The 19,137-nt window shown below is 40.5% G+C and overlaps 1 protein-coding gene across 2 annotated transcripts; it reads left to right on the top strand.

Moving 5' to 3' along the window:
* The first annotated feature begins 292 nt into the window (after positions 1 to 292).
* Positions 293 to 18,668, top strand: arhgap30 (Rho GTPase activating protein 30). Of its 2 annotated transcripts, none has more exons than XM_078263359.1 (14): positions 293 to 399; positions 978 to 1,372; positions 2,774 to 2,876; positions 3,445 to 3,589; positions 4,112 to 4,194; positions 4,709 to 4,816; positions 5,269 to 5,387; positions 5,773 to 5,947; positions 6,999 to 7,096; positions 10,161 to 10,232; positions 11,701 to 12,456; positions 13,789 to 13,997; positions 14,793 to 15,412; positions 16,460 to 18,668. In XM_078263359.1, exons 2-14 carry the CDS (start codon positions 1,285 to 1,287, stop codon positions 17,940 to 17,942), a joined length of 4,059 nt encoding a protein of 1,352 aa, XP_078119485.1. In that variant the 5' UTR covers positions 293 to 399; positions 978 to 1,284; the 3' UTR covers positions 17,943 to 18,668. The 2 variants fall into 2 exon arrangements, with proteins under 2 accessions (XP_078119485.1, XP_078119487.1); XM_078263361.1 differs by lacking the exon at positions 293 to 399 and adding an exon at positions 673 to 770.
* Positions 18,669 to 19,137: the final 469 nt, after the last annotated feature.

Below are 19,137 nucleotides of genomic sequence, written 5' to 3'. Positions count from 1 at the left end.
CTTGTGATACTTCTACAGAGCTCACTGAGGCTCTGTGTGATGCTTTAGTTTGTATTGGCATGTAGTATTGATGTACAACTGACAGTCAAAGGAAATGGGCTGAAATGAGTTGAATTTGTCATATACGTACGTACATTACATGTCCATTTCTTTTTGTCAGGGTGAGAAGCACACATGGAGCTCGGTCCAGAGGCAAACAGGGCACATAAAGGGAAATAGATGCATTGAACAGATACACCGAACTGATTTCCCTACTCAGCATAGGCGGAGAAACTGTGGGCCACATACAGAGAGAAAGCACAAGAGAAGGAGAGACACTCAGGAAGTTAACAGGGGAAGTTTAGTGGTTTCTTGCGTCATCATTTTATGCTGCTACTTGTGTGCCGATGCAGATTGAAGGTAGGAACACTCTTATTTGCTTTTGAACTTTTTTTTATTTCCTCACGTTTCTATGTTTGAACTCTTTCCTAAAAGTGGACAGATAGAGAGGGATGGTGGACAGAAGGAGAGCAGTAGCAGGTGTCAGGAAGATGGAGGGGGTGGGCAGTGAGTTTGAACGGCTGTACAAGTCTATATGTTCAGGCTTAAAGAGTGCTCGACTTCCGCTGCAGTGAAAAAAGTGGGGCCGCAATGGCTGTGGCATGCAGGCAGGAAGCAGAGACCGGGCCTGGGCTGAACTCAGTCCTCAGGCCGGAGCTGAGAGTGGACGTTTAAGTGGGTCCACCAGCACACAAAGACAGTATGGTGTGATTGGAGTGAAACATTCTGAGGTACACTTCACTGAATAGGAGAAGTACAGAAGCAAGGGTGTGGCCTTTCATTCGAAAATAAATTTAGTGCATCAGGGGGGAAGTAGAGAGCCACATATGCACGCTGAGGATTAAGAGCAGTTTGTCGTTTGATTCTGGAGGAGACTGTGGTCTGCGACCTGAAGCTGGTGTTTGCAGAATGAAACTTGTTATTTCTGTTTTTTGCAGGGTGGAAGATAACCTAAAGTATGTCCAAACACTCCAGCTTTAATGTATGAACTCCAAATGGAACGCAGCTTATAGAAGAAACAACCTGCACCCAACAACATGCACTGAGGCAAGGGAGACAGAAGCAGCAGCAGCAGCACGGTCAAATCTGTGAAATGTGCAGGGCCCCTACGAAGTCAGTGTCGCATTAACCGAGCGGGGCAACATATCCAGCAGCCACACAGACAGACAGTCAGGCATTCTGACGGTCACAAACAGAGCAGCTTGGGCCGGTCTGAATGTGAGGTGAAACTGCAGACAGGTAGAGATGCGGAGAGTTCGAAGAAAAGGAGGGAACAAAGACAAGGTGTTTGGATGTGATCTGCTGGAGCACCTTGCCGCCACCAATCAAGAGAGTAAGTGAACTGACTTAGTCCTGTAACCATTTTCCTCATGACAGGCATTACAACACACACACTAAACACCATCCTGTACCGATTATATATCAATAGATGTGCATGTAACCTCACCAGAAACAAAAGTGTTAATAACCATACAGAGTTTATCTAACAATATGTGTAAGATATGGATAAATGTCCTCATTTATTTGGTCAAATAGAAGTGTTACCCAATGTGTTTTTGTGAATATTTCAAAACCACGAATGACATCCTCTAAATGTCACTGACAGAAACGAAACAGTTGGTAAGAGAATCATTCAACGGGAGTGATGGTTGAAAGGTTTTCTACAGCTGATATTTGGTCAGATCATTTGTCATGTTTTTAAACATGCTTGGTTTGTCATTTTGAAGTGATAAAGTCAAGAAAACACTTGCCCATGCATTTTTATAGTACATGTTCAATCATTTTTTCAAACCACACAGCATTAACCATACTGGGTCTACACAAATGCTCGAATGAGTAACTCTTGAGCACTTTATATTTTGAGCCTTGTGAGTACATGCTACTATTTTCTTTCTCTCAGTAGTCTGTGTTCAACAGTCCATCCTGCCATTTCAAACTCATTAAGAGTGGATTTCGCTTTTTCATTTTGAACATCAACGTCTGTACCAATCCATCCAATAGTTGGTGAGACATTTCACTCCACAAAACCAAAAATAGGAACCTGATGGAGACTCCAAAGTCAGTAGGATTCATCCTGTGTGGACCATGAATGTCTCTATGAATTTTTATGGCAATCCATTAAATAGTAATTAAATAGTTAATAGTAATTAAAAACAATGGTTTCCCAAAATATTTTAAGGTATAAAAATTGTATAAATGTATACCTTTGGATACATTTTTATGAACACATGTCTGTATATTGTGTCTTAAATCATTTTGATACAGTACTCATACTCCATGCTTTCAATATGTTACGATATGATGCTAATACATATTTTGTGCATTACATGTTTGGCAATCATCAGCAGGTACATGCACATCCATAAATGATTGGATGATTGCAGGTGCTGGTTAACAATAATCTGCAAAAAACAGGGGAAAAAAACCCTGCACATTGCTATCTCATTCCCAAAGCTTCTTTTATTCTCCATAAACATGATGTTTCCATCACAACTATGTGTCCATATAGAATAAAATAAGTCGTAGTCACGAGATAGCAGTGCAGGGCATTTTTTCATGTGTCACAATAATCAAAACATATAAGGGGTATGACTACTGTTTATGAAACACAGAGAAACACACAGACACAATACATAAAAGCTGATTTTCTTTTTTAAATGAAGTCCAAAAATTGAACATTTTGCATATCATTTTTATGTTATCATTCATTTCATGAAATCACTGTTTCACACAGTTCCTCAGGTCTTGCAATACTGCAGTGAGTTTGTTGAGAAACAGGGAATCGTGGATGGCATCTACAGGTTGTCTGGAGTGTCGTCCAACATACAGAAATTAAGGCAGGTTTCTTTGAACCTATTATGTGTAAATGTATGCTCCACCGGAGTTTTAATGTTGTGTTGATATATACCTCTAGAGCAGGGCTCTTCAATGTTTTTTAGGCCAAGGACCCCTTATCTGAAAGAGAGACGGAGTAGGGACCCCCTATTATTGTACATACAGTATATTTTATAAAATGAAGTTGCATGTTAAACTAGGCCGGTTGGATAAAAATAAATTAATATTAATGTATTATTTATACATCATGTTTGTGGAAGGCACAGGGAATCCTTAAGCTTAACTGTAGGCTACCATAGTGGCTACCTTACCTATAGTAAGCTATAGTAATTTTCAATGTGTAAATTAATTATTTTTTTTTACATATAGGCCAATTTATCTTTGCTATTACTTATATGTTGGATTCATATTATTGTATATTTTTAGACAGATTTTCCTTTTTGAAAATCTAAACATTTTTTAAATAATTTGGCGCCGCCCCTGCACTTACTCTGAGGATCCCCTTAGGGGTCACGGACCCCCTGTTGAATATCGCTGCTCTAAAGTGAATCTATGTGTGCATACAAGCAGGGGTGAGTTTGAGAGTGACGGGACTCCAGATCTGCACAAGGATGTGTACCTGCAAGACATTCACTGTGTCAGCTCTCTGTGTAAAGCTTACTTCAGAGAGCTGCCCAACCCTCTGCTCACATACCAGCTGTATGACAAGTTTGCGGTGAGTAGCTCCGACATGCAAACATTTCACATAATTTCAACCCTGTTGCATGTTCATTCAGAGTATTGGACTGGGGTATCACAGTGGTATAAAGTACCTATGATGAGTTAACAACATCCATCCTAAATGAAATGTCTGTTCAAAACCCAGAAATGTTTTATTGTACCGATGACGACAAAACGGAGTGGTTGTTTAAATTGAATGTGTATAAGTTGGCGACCTTTGTCTCTAAAGCATGGGAAAAATGACAAGAAGGTTAATTTGTTTAATATAGTATGTCATTTATGTTGCTACTATCTGGTAAATGGTCCTTTGTTGTAAATAATGGTGTTTTGTAAGCCTGTTTGGGCTGGACATACAGTATTTTTTATGCATTGAAAATTATTCATAAATTTCCTACCCTCAGGATCAGATTAAGTCCAGATCTCCCTATATGTGCCATATTTCCAACAAATACTAAATTAAAATTAAAAGTGATAAATTGTATTAACATATTCTTTTAAACCCACATCTGTGTTACAGGAGGCTGTGGCCATCCAGCTGGAGGAGGAGAGGCTGGTAAAGATCCGAGATGTGCTGCAAGAACTACCGGCACCACATTACAGGTACAGTCCAGTATAACTGTCTGAGGGCCTCTTTTATTCATTTCATGCTGCTTTCTACATGAAACTGAGAAAGCAGGTTAAAGTCTGTTTTTTTTCTCTGCAGTTAAACCATCCAGTGGGAACCCTTACAGCTTTTTACATTATTTTACTTACAGTTTGGATGAGTTTTGGGGATTTTTACAAAGTCCACACTAGTTAGGAAAAACTGGGGGCATCTACATGTGGCCTGCCTCTTTGTTCAGTTTTTCAACTTCCTTCTTCCTTCTAGCCCCAGGGGCTAGAAGGGGGGCACAGAGTGGCAACGGCCTCCCCTATAATATGAGGGGGGGGGGGGGGCAATCATATTATACATAAAGTTGTTTCCTAAGAAACCCTGTACAATATGATTTTGGTTGTTAAAGTAATTAACACGGTCGTCAACATAGAGGTAAATGATTTAGCCAATTCATACTTTTTGAAAGCTTTTATTTTGTTTTTCACTCATTGACTCAGCGCTTCACTCTCTTGCCATCAGGACTCTGGAGTTTCTGATGCGCCATCTTATCAGAATGGCCTCTTATTGCTCAGAGACCAACATGCACTCTAGGAACTTGGCCATCGTCTGGGCCCCCAATCTGCTCAGGTTTGCTCATATTATAATGTTTCATAATATATATGTGTTGGCTTGTTCTAGTGAGGTGCCTTTGAGCAAAAAAATAATTTTTGAAACAAAACGCTTGTTGAATTTAAAACAAATGAAAGGAAATCATTTCTAACATTCTAACATCTAATATAAAAGGCACCACTAAAAATGAATGACAGTTACATTTTAAAATGCAGTTTTCTGCTGATATTTATCTATATATCTAACACAAAAAATCTCTGAGTGTCTTTCGTGATGTGTCGCATCCTTTCGCAAGTTGATATCACCATGACGATGAAAAAACTATGTAATTGTGCGGCCCTACTATCTGTTTATTTATTCACCTGTGGTTATCCTTGCTTTATTTCCTTACAACATGCATTAGATTTCTTCTTTTCCATTTTTCTTTCCAACAATCAATCAATCAACCAATCACCCAATATGTGTGTTAGGTCCAAGGACATCGAGGCGTCTGGGTTTAACGGTACAGCAGCCTTCATGGAGGTCAGGGTTCAGTCCATCGTGGTGGAGTTCATCCTAAACCACGTCCCCCAGCTGTTTCCTGAACATGGTAACACACCGGCCTGATAATAACACTTTGTTTCCATTTGGTTTCACACGCCTAACTCAGTGTTTTCCCTGGGTTTATCGAAGACTTAGGTGTGCATATTTGGCGGGGAGATTTAGGGGTCTTTCCTCAAGAAAATGTGATGTTTTTCAATTAAAACAAATATGTAATTCGACATAATATTTGACCATTACAATCACCATATGTGAGTCTAAAACTTTGGAAAAGCTAGCTAGTCTTTTAGTTAGTTAGCGTTTTTTTGCTGCATTTCACATTCATTCGGCTTAGGTGCTGGCAAAAAGGGCTCAGGGCTGCACCTAAGACTTATAATGGTAGGGAAAACCCTGCTAACTATGCATGCTGACTTACTTCTGCCTTCTGTATTCAGGTGCATCAGACGAGAGAAGAAAGTCCCTCCCCTCCCCGTCAGCGATGCCCAATCAGGAGGAAGGGTTTTTCAAGGCCTCTTCTATTAAGCCTCTCCACAACTTTGGTAATATCAGTCCAGGAGACGGTCCTCTAGCCATAAGACCTTACCATTCCATCATCGAAGGCACTGACAAGTTAGTATACTCATTATTTATTAGGACTCATCTGGTTGATCGGAAGATTGTCATAAGTTATGTTTCCATCCACTTGTCAATCGAATTGCTAAAAACATTCATGTGAATAAAGCCGGTGAGAGTGTGTTTCCAGCCAGCGGCTTTAAAGCGAATAAAAACCTGTTGCGTAATGACGTCACATGCTGTTTTGCAGTCAAATTGGTATATGGAATAGATTTGAGACATGTTAAGGTGTTTCCATTCTTTTTGTACTGAATCACACAACATTCAAGCTAACATTTGCGAACAAAGTTTTGATCGCCAAAATGGATCGCGCCGTCTACAAATGATTAATACTGCACAAGTTGTAATAGTGCTTATGTGCCAGCTGATAGCGACATATCAAGCTATAATTAGACAACAACGATGCTATCAAAACATCGCTATGATGATGCAGATAAGTTATGGCATTTCTTCGATTTTTGCTATCTAAAATAGCTGTTATATTTAAATTTAAAACGTCTCTCGTTCGTCCACTGCAAAGAAAGCGGAAATATGTGGCGGAAATGATCTAAAACTACTTCTTTGTTTTATGGCGGGTTGCAACAATAAAATGACCTAAAACGTAATCACAGTTCATTATTTATTCGGCAAACAGCGTTTCCATCAGCATTTATCGCATAAGCCGTTTACCGATTAAGAGAAAATCCGATGAGATCGAAGGTACAAACTTTGTGTCGATATTCATGAAATTCAATCAAATTGTACTGTTTCTGTAAGCCACTATTCATTCCATATTACTTCATTCGCATAAAAACGTGTGGATGGAAACATGGCTATACACAGGTCAAAGGTCAATCATTCTCAGCTCTGTAAGACGAGGAAAATTAAGAGGTTTAAAGTGACAGTACAGTACCATGCATGCATTTAGAGAACCTTAGCTCATGTTATTATATTAATATTTGTGGTTGAAAGATGCTTACAGTGTTTCCTGCCATGATGACATTACATCAAGTAACTAATTTATAAAACTTTAAAGGTTCTTTAGACTTCTTTTCTCTGTGTTGTTCAGGAGGAAAGGATCTCTCAAAGGCAGGAAGTGGATGTCCATCTTCAACATCGGGGGGCGGTTCCAGGACCCCCGGCGGAGGCACAAACACTCAGCCAAAGGTACAAAACCTCATCATGGTTATTAGTCCTGCTAGTTGATCCTACCCTTGATGATTTCCTTTTAAATGAATTACAGTGTTTTCCATCTGTGTTTATTGTTTAACTACATTCTACAATTTAAACTGTAAAACCCTCCCATTGAGGTTCATACATTGTATAGCAGGGGAAGATGACTCACTTCTCTGGTAAAGGAAGACATTTCTGTTGAAAAATGATGATCATAATTTAAAATGTCTGACAGATATTGTGGCCTCTGGTAATGTTAGTTAGGCAAGGGCATAACTTTGGTTTCAACATGGGGGGTGAGCTCTCCATTTTGAGCAAACATTTTGAGCATCAAACACTTCATATTCAGCATTCTGGTGAATTTTTCTGCAACAATTTGTATCTTTTCTGCATTAATTTATGGTGCAAATGTCTTTTTTTATGCAAAGGAAATTATATAAGGTCCTTGGGAGGGGGTGGGGTTTGATTCCTAACTAAACTTTATAACCTAATTGGGTCTCACTTTATTTTACGGTACATTAAAAGGACGTAATAAACTGTACTTTGTATCAAATTAGACCAAAACTAGAAATAATATTTTTATTAGACAGTAAATTAACAGTTATACCCTAGTTAGAAACCAAACACCTAAATGATGCTGTAATTTGTACATAAATAAGACATAGTAGTAAGTAGAAATGATGTAAGTAGAAAATGATGTGGTCTTTATTAGACAGAAAACAACACAAAACACAGTTTTAGACACCATACACCTAAATTATGCTGTAACTAGAAACTGCATATATTGCCGTATTAAACCCAAAAATATGCTGTACTTATTAGACACTATTATACCAAATGACACTCTATTTAGAAACCAAATATTGGGCAGAGCTTTTTAGTGTCATTTGTTGCTCAGAAGAAAACTAATGTCAAACCACGTTGAGACCTCTGGTCTACTTTACACAGTCCCTCACGCCTGCAAGTGTTGGGAAAGATACTTTCAAAACGTATTCCGTTACAGAGTACAGAATACATGCCCAAAAATGTAATTTGTAACGTATTCTGTTACGTTCCTCAATCTGAGTACTTGGATTACTTCCACATTGAATTGCATTTTATAAGTGTAGGAATGCGGCCATCACATACAGCTTACTAAACAGCCCTATTCTGGTGTGTTCTTCTGTTCCAACTGGCTGAATGTGTACCTAAACAAGCAGATAGATTTTTGTATTTTTAGTCCCGAACTGCATACTACAAAAATCTAACCGCAGTCTAAGCTACCACGAGCTAATTTTAGCTAACGTTAGCTAACATGTCAAACGGGGCTAGTCAGTCTTTCAACGGCTCTGGGGATAGTAAATCAGCACGTAGGAGGATGTAAAGTCGCACGTCAACTATAAAATAGCAAGGTGACCAGTAAAACTACAGCAGACGACTACCCTTGGCTAATTAAATAAAATAACTTACTTTAAGATGCTTCTTCAGGTTGGAGGTGGAGTAATTTGGACGCTAAAAGGAGGTTGGTTGTTGGCAAGCAGAAGTTGCACTGCAGTGAACAGTTATATTTCGTTCTCCCTTCTCTTTCTTTAATGTGAAATGCTGTTTGAATTTCCAAGATAGAAACGCATTCCTGCCCTGGCTCTGTTGTGCCGGTTCCGGCTCCATCTCTACCTCTATCAGTGATCACGCAAATAGCAAATTTTTTCGTTTTCATACTGGGGCTTCTGGGAAATGCATGGAGTTGCGAGTGTGAATAAAAAACAGAGAAGTATCGTCATGTAATCCATTGATTTCAACAATGTAACATTATTCTAAATACCAACTATTTAAATTGTAACTGTAACGGAATACAGTTACTCATAATTTGTATTCTGAATACGTAACGCCGGTACATGTATTCCGTTACTCCCCAACACTGATGCCTGCATGCTCTCCGGAGTCCCGCCGAGTTAGTGGGTGGTATATATATATTATTAATAATACATGCTTCATTGACGCTCTACTCCCATAGAAGTTAATACATCAGAACATCTAATGCCTTATTACTATCCAACCACATATAGGCTTTAATTTACATTACATAATATACTGGTAGCAGCTTCGTCACATGAGAAAATAAACACGCGCGCACACACACACACACACACACACACACACACACACACATTATCTTTGTGGGGACCCGTCATTGACATAATGCATTCCCTAGCCCCTTACCCTAACCTTAACCATCACAACTAAATGCCTTACCTTAACCCTTACCCTCACCATAACCATAACCTAATTTTAACCCTAATCCTAAAACCAAGTCTTCACACTCAAACAGCCCTTTAAACTCGTGGGGTCCAGCATTTTGGCCCCACAAAGCTGTTGGGACCCCACAAGTATACTGGACTCCCAGTTTTTGGACCCCACAAATATAGTTAAACAAGCCCCCCCCACACACACACACACACACACACACACACACACACACACACACACACACAAAGAATAGACACACTCTGCCGTAAGCCATAGGCTAGCCCATAATATGTAATAAATAGGCTATGTAATAAACATTGTCTCGGAAATTATTAGCTCCTAATCCAAAAAATTTTTTTTTTAAAAGCCTAATTTGGACTGGTGAAAAATAAATATTTCAAAGTGTAATTCCCGCTTTTTTTTTATTTTGCTGAGATGCACTGCTATTAACAGTAAATACCTGTAACCTGTAACATTCTGAGATAGTGCTGTAATATATGTATGTAATATAATGCTGTTTATTACTTTCTCCCAGAATGCATTGCCATTTACAGTATGATCCTGTACGACATTAAAACACTAAGATACTGTGAGATTTTATTATTATTATTTTATTGTGAGGATTATAGTTTAGTTACATCCTTATTAAGGACAGAAGTGAGATCTGTCGTTATTTCCCACTGTTATATCTTATTAGAAGGTAATTTGTACCATATTACAACAGAACGGTACCGTACTCTGAAGTGAGATCCATCGCTTCCTGCCGTAACTCGTTTGTTTACCCTCACCCCAGTTTCATATTTTCTCTTAAATAGTTGCTTCTTTATTTCAGAGAAAGCCAGGCCTGCTTTGAGACCGGCAAGAAGCATGGACTCCCTCAGCACCCCGCCTTCTCCAAACGAAGGTGCTGCTCCTGTCACACATTTCCCAACACATTGTGTCAGAACGATAAATATTTCAACGATTGAAGAAACTAATTATTTAACTCTGCACACACAAAGGAGAAATAAAAACCTGTATGTGTTTTGTTGAAGGGTCAGTTTTCCCAAAATGACCAAAATAAATATATAGATAAACACATTCTCATGTAACTAAAGCATGGAGATGCCTGCCTGTGAAACTTAATGTATTAAATCTTGTTTGTGCTGCTCAAATAATAATAAAAAAAAACAACATTTGAAATACTCAAAAGTACTAGTCCTTACATAAACGATGTCCCTGTTTCCCTGAATCATGAGCAGAACATTCTGTCAATATAGGGACTATTTTATTCATATATACAATTTATATTGATAAAAAAGTAGTTACAGGGGAAGTTTTTGACAGTAGAGTGCGGATCGGGCCGCATTTTTCTGTCCAAGCCCGGCCCGCGTCCGACAGAGCATTAACCGAACCCGGCCTGAGCCTGACAGGCATTAAGACACATTTCATTCAGTTTGTTCGCATACTAATGACACATACGTTTGTTTGTGTGGAAAGCCCGCTTTTATTAAACAACTGTAGGAAGGCATTCGGAAATGTCAACAGATGAGCGCATCAGCTCACACGGGGCAAAAAGCGCACATTAACACAGACGCATACCTACATAATAAGCTTTTTTAAATTTAAAATGTTCAATGCCTTATTGCGCTGATGTGACCGAGCCCTACCCGAATCCGTCCGAACCAGGTATCCATCCTCTATTTGACAGCCTGTGGATTATTAGGAGTAACTGGGAATTGCAAGACACAACAAATTGTAATTCTTAGAGCACCACAAACAGAAAAAAAAAGTTTAGTTTGACTTTTGAGAAGTTTTAGAGAAAGATTAAACATCTTTTATGGCGGGATAACCCTGAGGATATGTGGGGGAACTTTTCTAGTTTGTGTGTACTGACCCTTTAACCCTTGCGTTGTCCTCCCGGGTCATACCTGAAAATCAACACTTTTTCACGTTTTTTCAACACATTTTTTAAAGCTTTTTTTAACTTTGTTATCACCTTGACGCTTTTTTTCAAAGCTTTTTTCTGCTGTTTTCGAGGCTTTCAGTGCCTTTTGTCGCTTTTTTCAATGTATTTGGCGCTTTTGTCATTTCTTTTTTGAACATTTTTTGACGTTTTTTAAACATTTTAATTGTACTTGCGAAGAGCGTTGCATGGAACCATCCATGTTATTTTTGGGCAATTTTGTTGAAAGAAACCCTAATTTCTGATATAGAAAACTTTGAAAAGGGGTCAGACCGAGGACAATAGGAGGGTTAAAACTAAATTGTTAGTCAGAAGATACACATCTTTCTGTGATACAGATTAACAGTCATACTTACAGATTAAAAAAAACAAAAAAAACAGTTACACTTAGCCTCTGGTCTTATCTGTCTGTTTTATTTCTTTGCAGTTTGCAGACGTACTGGCCAGCGCCCTCCGTCCACCAACATGTCTCCCCTGGTCACCTCCTCCCCCCACTCTGGCTCCGAGGTCACACCATCTGCCGGTGCGATCGGTGGCAGTGAATATGCGGTGACGTACCGCAGGGGAACAGGGTTAGTAAGCGGGAGCGCGGGGACCCAGGGCACCTACACTTCCTTTGGCTCCGAAGGTTCAGGAGTGACAGGCAACAAGACTCAGTCCAGATCCCCGGGACTCTCCACTAAAGTGGGCCGAAGAGCAGCCATGCACATCACAGGGCCCACCACGGTCACTGTGCCCCTTCACATCACCTCCAACCTGGCATTAGGGGTTCTGCAGGGGGGCGGGGGCGACAGGGTCATCCACCGGGGCAGGGATAAGGATGCAGGGGACAGGGTGGAAGGGAGGGAGGGAGGAGAGAAGGTGGAGAGGAGTGAAAGCAGAGGAATGGAAAGGAAGGTGGAAGAGAGCAAAAAGGTTGAGGAAGAGGAGAAGAATTCCAGTGAGAAAGTGACAGACGAGAAAGGAGTGGCGGATGCAGGAGGGAATACAGTGGCAGGTGGTGGTGGGGAGGAAGGACAGGAAGGAAAGAAAGAGGAGGATGAGAAGAAGGAAGAGGAGGAGGAAGTCGGAGAAGAATGTAGCTGCAAGCCAGTCCTGGAAGGTGTACCCAGAGAGGAACGAGCCTCCAACACCAAGGAAGATACTGCTGTCGATGATGACAAGGATGGTGACGACTACATGGGTAATTTCACCCATTTCATAAGCATATATGTTTATTTTATTGTATTCAGTGGTGGAATGTAACTAAGTACATTTACTCAAGTACTGTACTCAAGTGCAAATTTCAGGGTACTCGTACTTTCTTGAGTCTTTTCTTTTCATGCCACTTTCTACTACATCTCAGAGAGAAATATTGTACTTTTTACTCCACTACAATAATCTGACAGCTTTAGTTACTAGTTACTTTACAAATTAAGATTTTTTGCACACAAAACATGTGTGCTATAGTTTATACAGTTTTATTATAAATGAAACTAGCCAACAATATAACGGCCTACGAGTCCAGCTGAAATGATTAGAGCATTAAACACACAACTGTTTGGTGTTTCCAGTTTCTAAAATGGGAGGATTTTTTTTGCATTGAGTACTTTTACTTGTAATACTTTAAGTACATTTTCCAGATGACACTTACATACTATAACATTTTCAATGCAGGACTTTTACTTGTAACAGAGTAGTTTTACAGTGTGGTATTAGAATGGGCGATTTTAGACCCTTTTTAGGGGGACTAAAGCCCTAAATTTCATCTCAGCCCCCCTAAAAATTATAATAATAATAATTAAAAAAAAAATTAAAATCGATTTTGGTGCTTCAAGTGAGAGTTTGCAAACTTCTCTGTTAGTGACAGAGGACAAACAGTTACCTGTTCAAAGGGCTTGAAACAGGTTTAATATCCTGTGTGTCTTCCGCCGATGCTATGCACCTGTAACCCAGTCAAGGAAAGGGTTAACAGAAACGTAGTGTTGGCCAATCGGAGAAGGTTGTGCCAGACTCTCGCCTTTGGCTGAGTCTCTATCTGATCTGTCAGAGGGAGAGCAGGAGATGGTTGTGAAGTTTAACGTTGGTAGTCCCCAGAGAAGAAGAAGTTGGTCATTTAATGGCGCAGATTAGAACCCAAATTGAAACGTAAGTAACTCAAATTGCTGAATGTTAGAACACTGTGTCAAACTGGTCGTTATTACTGTGGATTATAAAGTGTCAGGTTTAGTTCCATCATAGTGTTAATAGTGTAAAAAAAAAAGTTGTTCAGTAGCTAGTGCAGAGATTATCGGCTAATGAAATTACTGATTTAGCAGGGTGGGTTAACACTTTTGCAAGGCACTGTATCCGTGTCACATTCTCATTAGGGGCTGAGCCCCCCTAAAGGTCTGATCCTAGAATCGCCCCTGGGTATTAGTACTTTTACTTAAGTAAGAATCGGAATACTTTTTCACCACTGGATGCATTTATTGTACACTACATGGATGTAAATAATATAAGCTCTTTTTAATCTTAGCCCGTGCTTCATTTCCAGATATGAAAGTGGTGAAGCCAGCTGATTGTGAGCCAGAGGTGACTCTGCCAGCTGGAGACTGTGTGTTTGATGAGTCTGACGTCCACAACTCCACTGCAGTGGAGGGGGACGACCAGGAGATGTCAGGCTACGTTCAAGATAACTTTGAATTCCTGGACCAAATGGACTGCAGCGTCCTGGAACACATGGACTGCAGTGTCTCCTACCAGGTGTGTACTGTTGTATCTGTACTAGTCTCACTTTGCCAGCTCTATCTCCACAGCGCTGTGGAGTAAGGTATGGCTCCTCCACAGATGCATTCTGGGATAGGAGGAAAAAAAAACACTCTGGGTTGTTTGCATTTCTTTAAACCAATCACAATGGTCTTGGGCGGTGCTAAGCTCCGGAAGCAGAGGCAGTGGCTCTAAATAGTCTCAGGAAGGAACTTGTTTTGGTGGAACATTTGCACCCCCACAATAGAAAACGCCACATACAATATTAAAAGAAGTTAACTGGTGACACAGCCTGAGCAGTAACCTGAGTTATTTAAATTAGCTGGATACATTGTTAAACCTCATTTGCTGTTACCAGTGTATCGCCGTGTGTACTTCGTCCACAGCAATCTCACCAATCAATCCCAAAACATCCCAGTTAGAGAGGAAATGCCCTAAACATATTCTTTGTAAATCTTTACAATCATTCCCCAAAAGAACCAAGCAGGCCTGCCTTGTTGCACAATCCAAATTTTCTTCAAAACTTGCAAAATGTGTAGCTTGCTAGCTCGAAGTTTGTTGTTGTTTCCCAAAGCGACCACAGTTTGAGAACGGCAACACACAGAGAGCGGAAGGGGAGGGACATCCCGCGTGTGGCTCACACGCCAGAACTCATGCAATTATCCTGGAAATATCTTCTATTGATCCAGAGTGTATTTATACAGATTTGAACAGTAGTTCTTTTCTTTGGGGTAAAAGATAAATGAAGAGTTTTCTCCCTTGCACTTCCTGTCTCTTTATTTTACCTCTCAGGTGACCGAGTTCTCCGTTGAACCTCCTGGACACTCAGATGATGAGTATGAAGTGATGGCGCAATTTCGGCCTTCCAGTCGTCCTGCGGAGCTGCAAACAGACCTGCCACCAGCCCCTCAAACACGAACCCAGAGCCAGGCAGAGTTAAATCCACACAGGCCGCTCAGCATCAACTCACACAACCGAAACACTAAATCCCTCAGCCTGCCGTACATGACCTCCCCCATCCACGGGCCGGAGGAGTCCTGCTCTGAAGAGGAGGCTGCAGTGGAGGACAGCGATGCCAACGATTACAGCAGCGAGGAAGATGAGAGCATGTTTATTAAAAGCCTTCCCCCTGATTTCTTCTTAAATAATTTGAGCTTTGAACCAGACACTCACAAACAGGACAGATGCACTCTAGATGGAGTTCCTACACATCAATCCCAGAGCTCTGCGGACAGAGGATGCCAGTCACTGAACTTTGCATTTTCTGCACATAAAGAATCAACTGTTGGAGATCTGGAGCAGGTGGAAGGGAAAGATAAGGGAGAAAATGATGCGCTGGAAGAAAAGGAGATAACAAAGAAGGAAGAGGAAGCTCACCGGGGAAGTGAGCAACTGGAAAACAATAGGCAAAGGTGAAATTGATACCTATTTGACATTTAAATATATAACAATATATGTATAACACACCTGTTATCTCAGAGCTACGGTGAGTTGTTCAAAACCTTTCTTTTTAGTAAACTCTGGGTACACAAACAATGTTGTCAATGCTTTCGTTAAGGTGTAGAGCCCCCGGTGATACTTGGAGCAAAGTCTCATGTTGTGTCAAGCCTTCTTAGCTATTTTGAGGCTAGCATAAAAGTGCCCCCAGCACTCCCATTCAAAAGGTCATTTGACCGAAAAACGAGAATACGGTAAATCTTAAAAGTGGCGATTCCGTCCTAAATATGCTTTTAAACGAAAGTTTGACTCGGGTACATTCACAAAAAGACCCTAGGTTGCATTTTGGCGAGGTACCAGGCTTACCTTGGTCATACCAGGCTAACTTGGCCTGGTATGACCAATAGCCAACAGTAGTGGTACAGTAGTATATCTTAGCTAATATTAGCAAACCTTGGATAGATATTTCTGCCCAACTGACAGTACTGAGTCAGTTAACTAACTGTTTTTGCGTTTACCATTATCTTGTAATTGCTCCCTGCAAAAGTAACAACACCAAAAGCGAGTTGAAATTGACATACTTCAGCACCACCCACGGGTATCAGAGAGGGCTCTGTGGAAGACAGCAAGGCACTCCACTATCCCGCTTTTTACAAATATAAAATTAGGCCGATAAATATTTTGAAAGGTCATATAATCATGAAACAATTCTGCAGATATTGGCGTGATAAAAGTCAAGCTATCAAGAAATGGGCAAAAAGTAGATCTCATGTTTTTGCAGAGTGTGTTTAGGCCCTCATAAATAAATGGGGAAAAAAAAGTTCTTCCAAATCGCAAAATAGTTTCTCCCAAATCACATCAATGCAACACACAGCAAACTTTGTTAAATAATCAAAACTAACTGTTAATGCAATGTAAAATCGACTAAATACACTGAAACTTTATTTTACAAACCTCACAAACTAGTTGTCCAAAGCAAGATGTCGCTGTCTTAAATGTTTCTATGTGTCATCCATCTGCAGGGAAGCGACAGAGGAAGATGTCATGGAAGACCCTCCCAGTGACAAAGAACAACCTCTCACTCCAGAGGCTTCAACGCGCTGCTGCGTAGACTTCCCACTCCCGAGCGATGATGAATCAAGCACCGTTGCCGACCTAAATGCGGAGGAAGAGGCGGACGTGTTTGACAGTCATCGCAGCGATTACCCACCTCGTCACGACGTCCCTTGTGCTACACAGGAAGAAACCGATGACGTTTCTTTAGAGGAGTCCGGAGACTTTTCTGTAACAGAGCAGCCCCAAACCTGTGATACCAAAGAGAGAGACGGGGATGAGGCAGAGGACAGGGAGGTGTACAAAGAGACAGAGGACATATGTCAAGGAATGGTTCTGGATATAAAAGAAAGGGATGATGACATGTGGGAAGAAACCACTGAGGGAGGCATTGAAGTGATAGCTGAAGAAAAACATGAAGAAAAGATGCAGGGAGGCGACACAGAGCATGATGGTGCAATTTGTAGGGCAGGCTGGGACATTTGGGTTGAACTTGAGCATGTTATATGTGAAGTGATAGAGGATAAGGAAAGCAAGCTGGTCGAGGCGAAGGGTACAAGAGAAAGTGTCGGTGGGGAGGGAGACATGATCGGAGATGTCAGAGTCGGAGAAGAGGAAGAGCAGATAGCAAAGGTTTCAGGAGAGGGAATGGTGGAAGTGGACGGAGAAGAGACAAATGAGACAGAAGTTACAGAAGAGGTAGCGGAGGAATCAATGGAGACGGCTGAGGAAAAGCTCACAGACGCAGAGATGCAGCAGGAGTTTGGGGAACAAGAGACAAACGTACAACTTACAAAGACATGTGAACCAGAAGAAGCCATTCATGGGAAGCATGTCGTAAATGAGGAAGCACAGCAGCATGACAGAGTGGACAAAGAGAACAATGACAAAGAGAGAGCCGATGAGCAATGTAGAACACCGCCAAGTGTGGATGAATGGCTGAAAGAGGTCAGGTGTGATGTGAAGGAGTTGAAAGAGGGCAGAAAGTGTGAGGGAGGTGACAGCAGCCAAGGGGGAGTGGGAAGGAAGCTGGTCATCTCCAAAAACCCGAGGGTTTACCAAGTAAAAGCTGTGCCGGTCGTGCCCCCGAAGCCGCAGCACTGCAAAATCACCGCCCTGACCCTGCGGCAGCAGCAGCAGCAAAGAGACGCCGACAGAGAGAGAGAAAACACGGCCAGAGTCCCAGCGGAGCAGGGCAGAGGGTGTGAGGGAGACGGAGAAGACGACGGAGGGGGGAGAAAGGAGCAGCCGACACTCAGGGGAGGGGAGAAAGGAGAGAGGGAGAGGAGAAGGGAGGGGGAGGAAAGGGACGCGAGGGACACCAGCACAAACAGCCCCCTCAGCATGTGTTTCGATGAGGCGGTTGCCATAGCAACCATGAGGAGAGGGAAAGAGAAAGAGTGCGAGAAAGAGAAGGAGAGGCAGAGGGATTGGGGAAATGAAGTACAGTAAAGTGTTTTTTTGTGTCTGTATATTGATATGAAGTGATTTGATTTGATTTGAACTATTTTTCTAAGTGTAGCATAATGGGCTGTATTTTTTTTTCCTTCCAATACTGAGGATGGCTTATTAATAGGCTACAGGAGCCTATTCTCACTGCAATGCTAGTTGTTACTAGTAGATGTTAAGGTGAGTTTCTTTTTTTTTTACAACACACAAACTTGATGTGCAGTCAAGAAACTAGTATTTTTAAAATATATATATAATTTCTGGGGAGGATTTTATTATTGTATTCGTTAGAGAACCATATAGAGCTGAAAGGAAATTAGGGAGAAGAGTTAGGGGGGAGACAGTCCCCCGGACGGACTCGAACTAGGGATGATGTAATTGGAACAACAGTGATACCATTACAAAGGTTGCAATTGTGCTGCCTGATATTAATAAAACTGAAACTGAAAGCAAACACAGAGGTGAGATGAGATTAAAGGTGAAGTGCTGCTGAAACATGTTGAGGATAAAATAATACATGCATAACCCAGAACTAGGTCACCCCACTCCATTTTGATCAAAAGTAAAAAAGATTAGTCTCAGACCTCTCTCACACCTGTTTGCACTCAAGTATGTAGTTAAATATTTTCAGAGCAGGGATGATGAATCAAATGTATCATTTATGATGAATATAATGTCAGAAGTCAAGTATTTTTTTGGTTATGTGAATAAAAAGATGTTTCCAAGATAGTTTCAGTGTTTCTTTTTTTGTTCTGCATGTTTATTTATTTGAAGTGTCACAAAGTGACTGAGAGCCATTGGATTATTATTATTATTATTATTATTATTATATTAATGTATTACTGACATTTAATATAATATATTGCTGACTTTTACCTGACAAAGAGCTTTATATATATATATATATATATATATATATATATATATATATATATATATATATATATATATATATATATAATTTTTTTGTTGTTGCATGAAGTATAGTCCAGATCCAGTTTACACTTATACAGAAACATTTTGACATGGTATATGCATTATTTAAAAATACGTATTATTTTAATATGCATTATTCATTGTTTCGTGTTTGTTAGTATTTGGAGATAGAAATAGAGACGTTTGTAATTCACGTTTATTATTATTATTATTATTTTTTAATTCACGTTTATTAGAAGAGTTACGTCAGTTGCCCTTTACA

The sequence above is a fragment of the Sander vitreus genome, chromosome 12 (assembly GCF_031162955.1).
Source record: "Sander vitreus isolate 19-12246 chromosome 12, sanVit1, whole genome shotgun sequence".
NCBI classification, from domain to species: Eukaryota; Metazoa; Chordata; class Actinopteri; order Perciformes; family Percidae; genus Sander; species Sander vitreus.
The sequence above is the reverse complement of the archived record's forward strand: the minus strand, read 5'-3'. Positions and strand labels throughout refer to the sequence as shown.

Coding starts and splice junctions, on each gene's coding strand:
- arhgap30 (XM_078263359.1), top strand. CDS start 1,285: ATGCGGAGAGTTCGAAGAAAAGGAGGGAACAAAGACAAGGTGTTTGGA. Junction 4,817..5,268: donor TGGGCCCCCAATCTGCTCAG/GTTTGCTCATAT, acceptor TATGTGTGTTAG/GTCCAAGGACATCGAGGCGT. Junction 10,233..11,700: donor CCCGCCTTCTCCAAACGAAG/GTGCTGCTCCTG, acceptor ATTTCTTTGCAG/TTTGCAGACGTACTGGCCAG.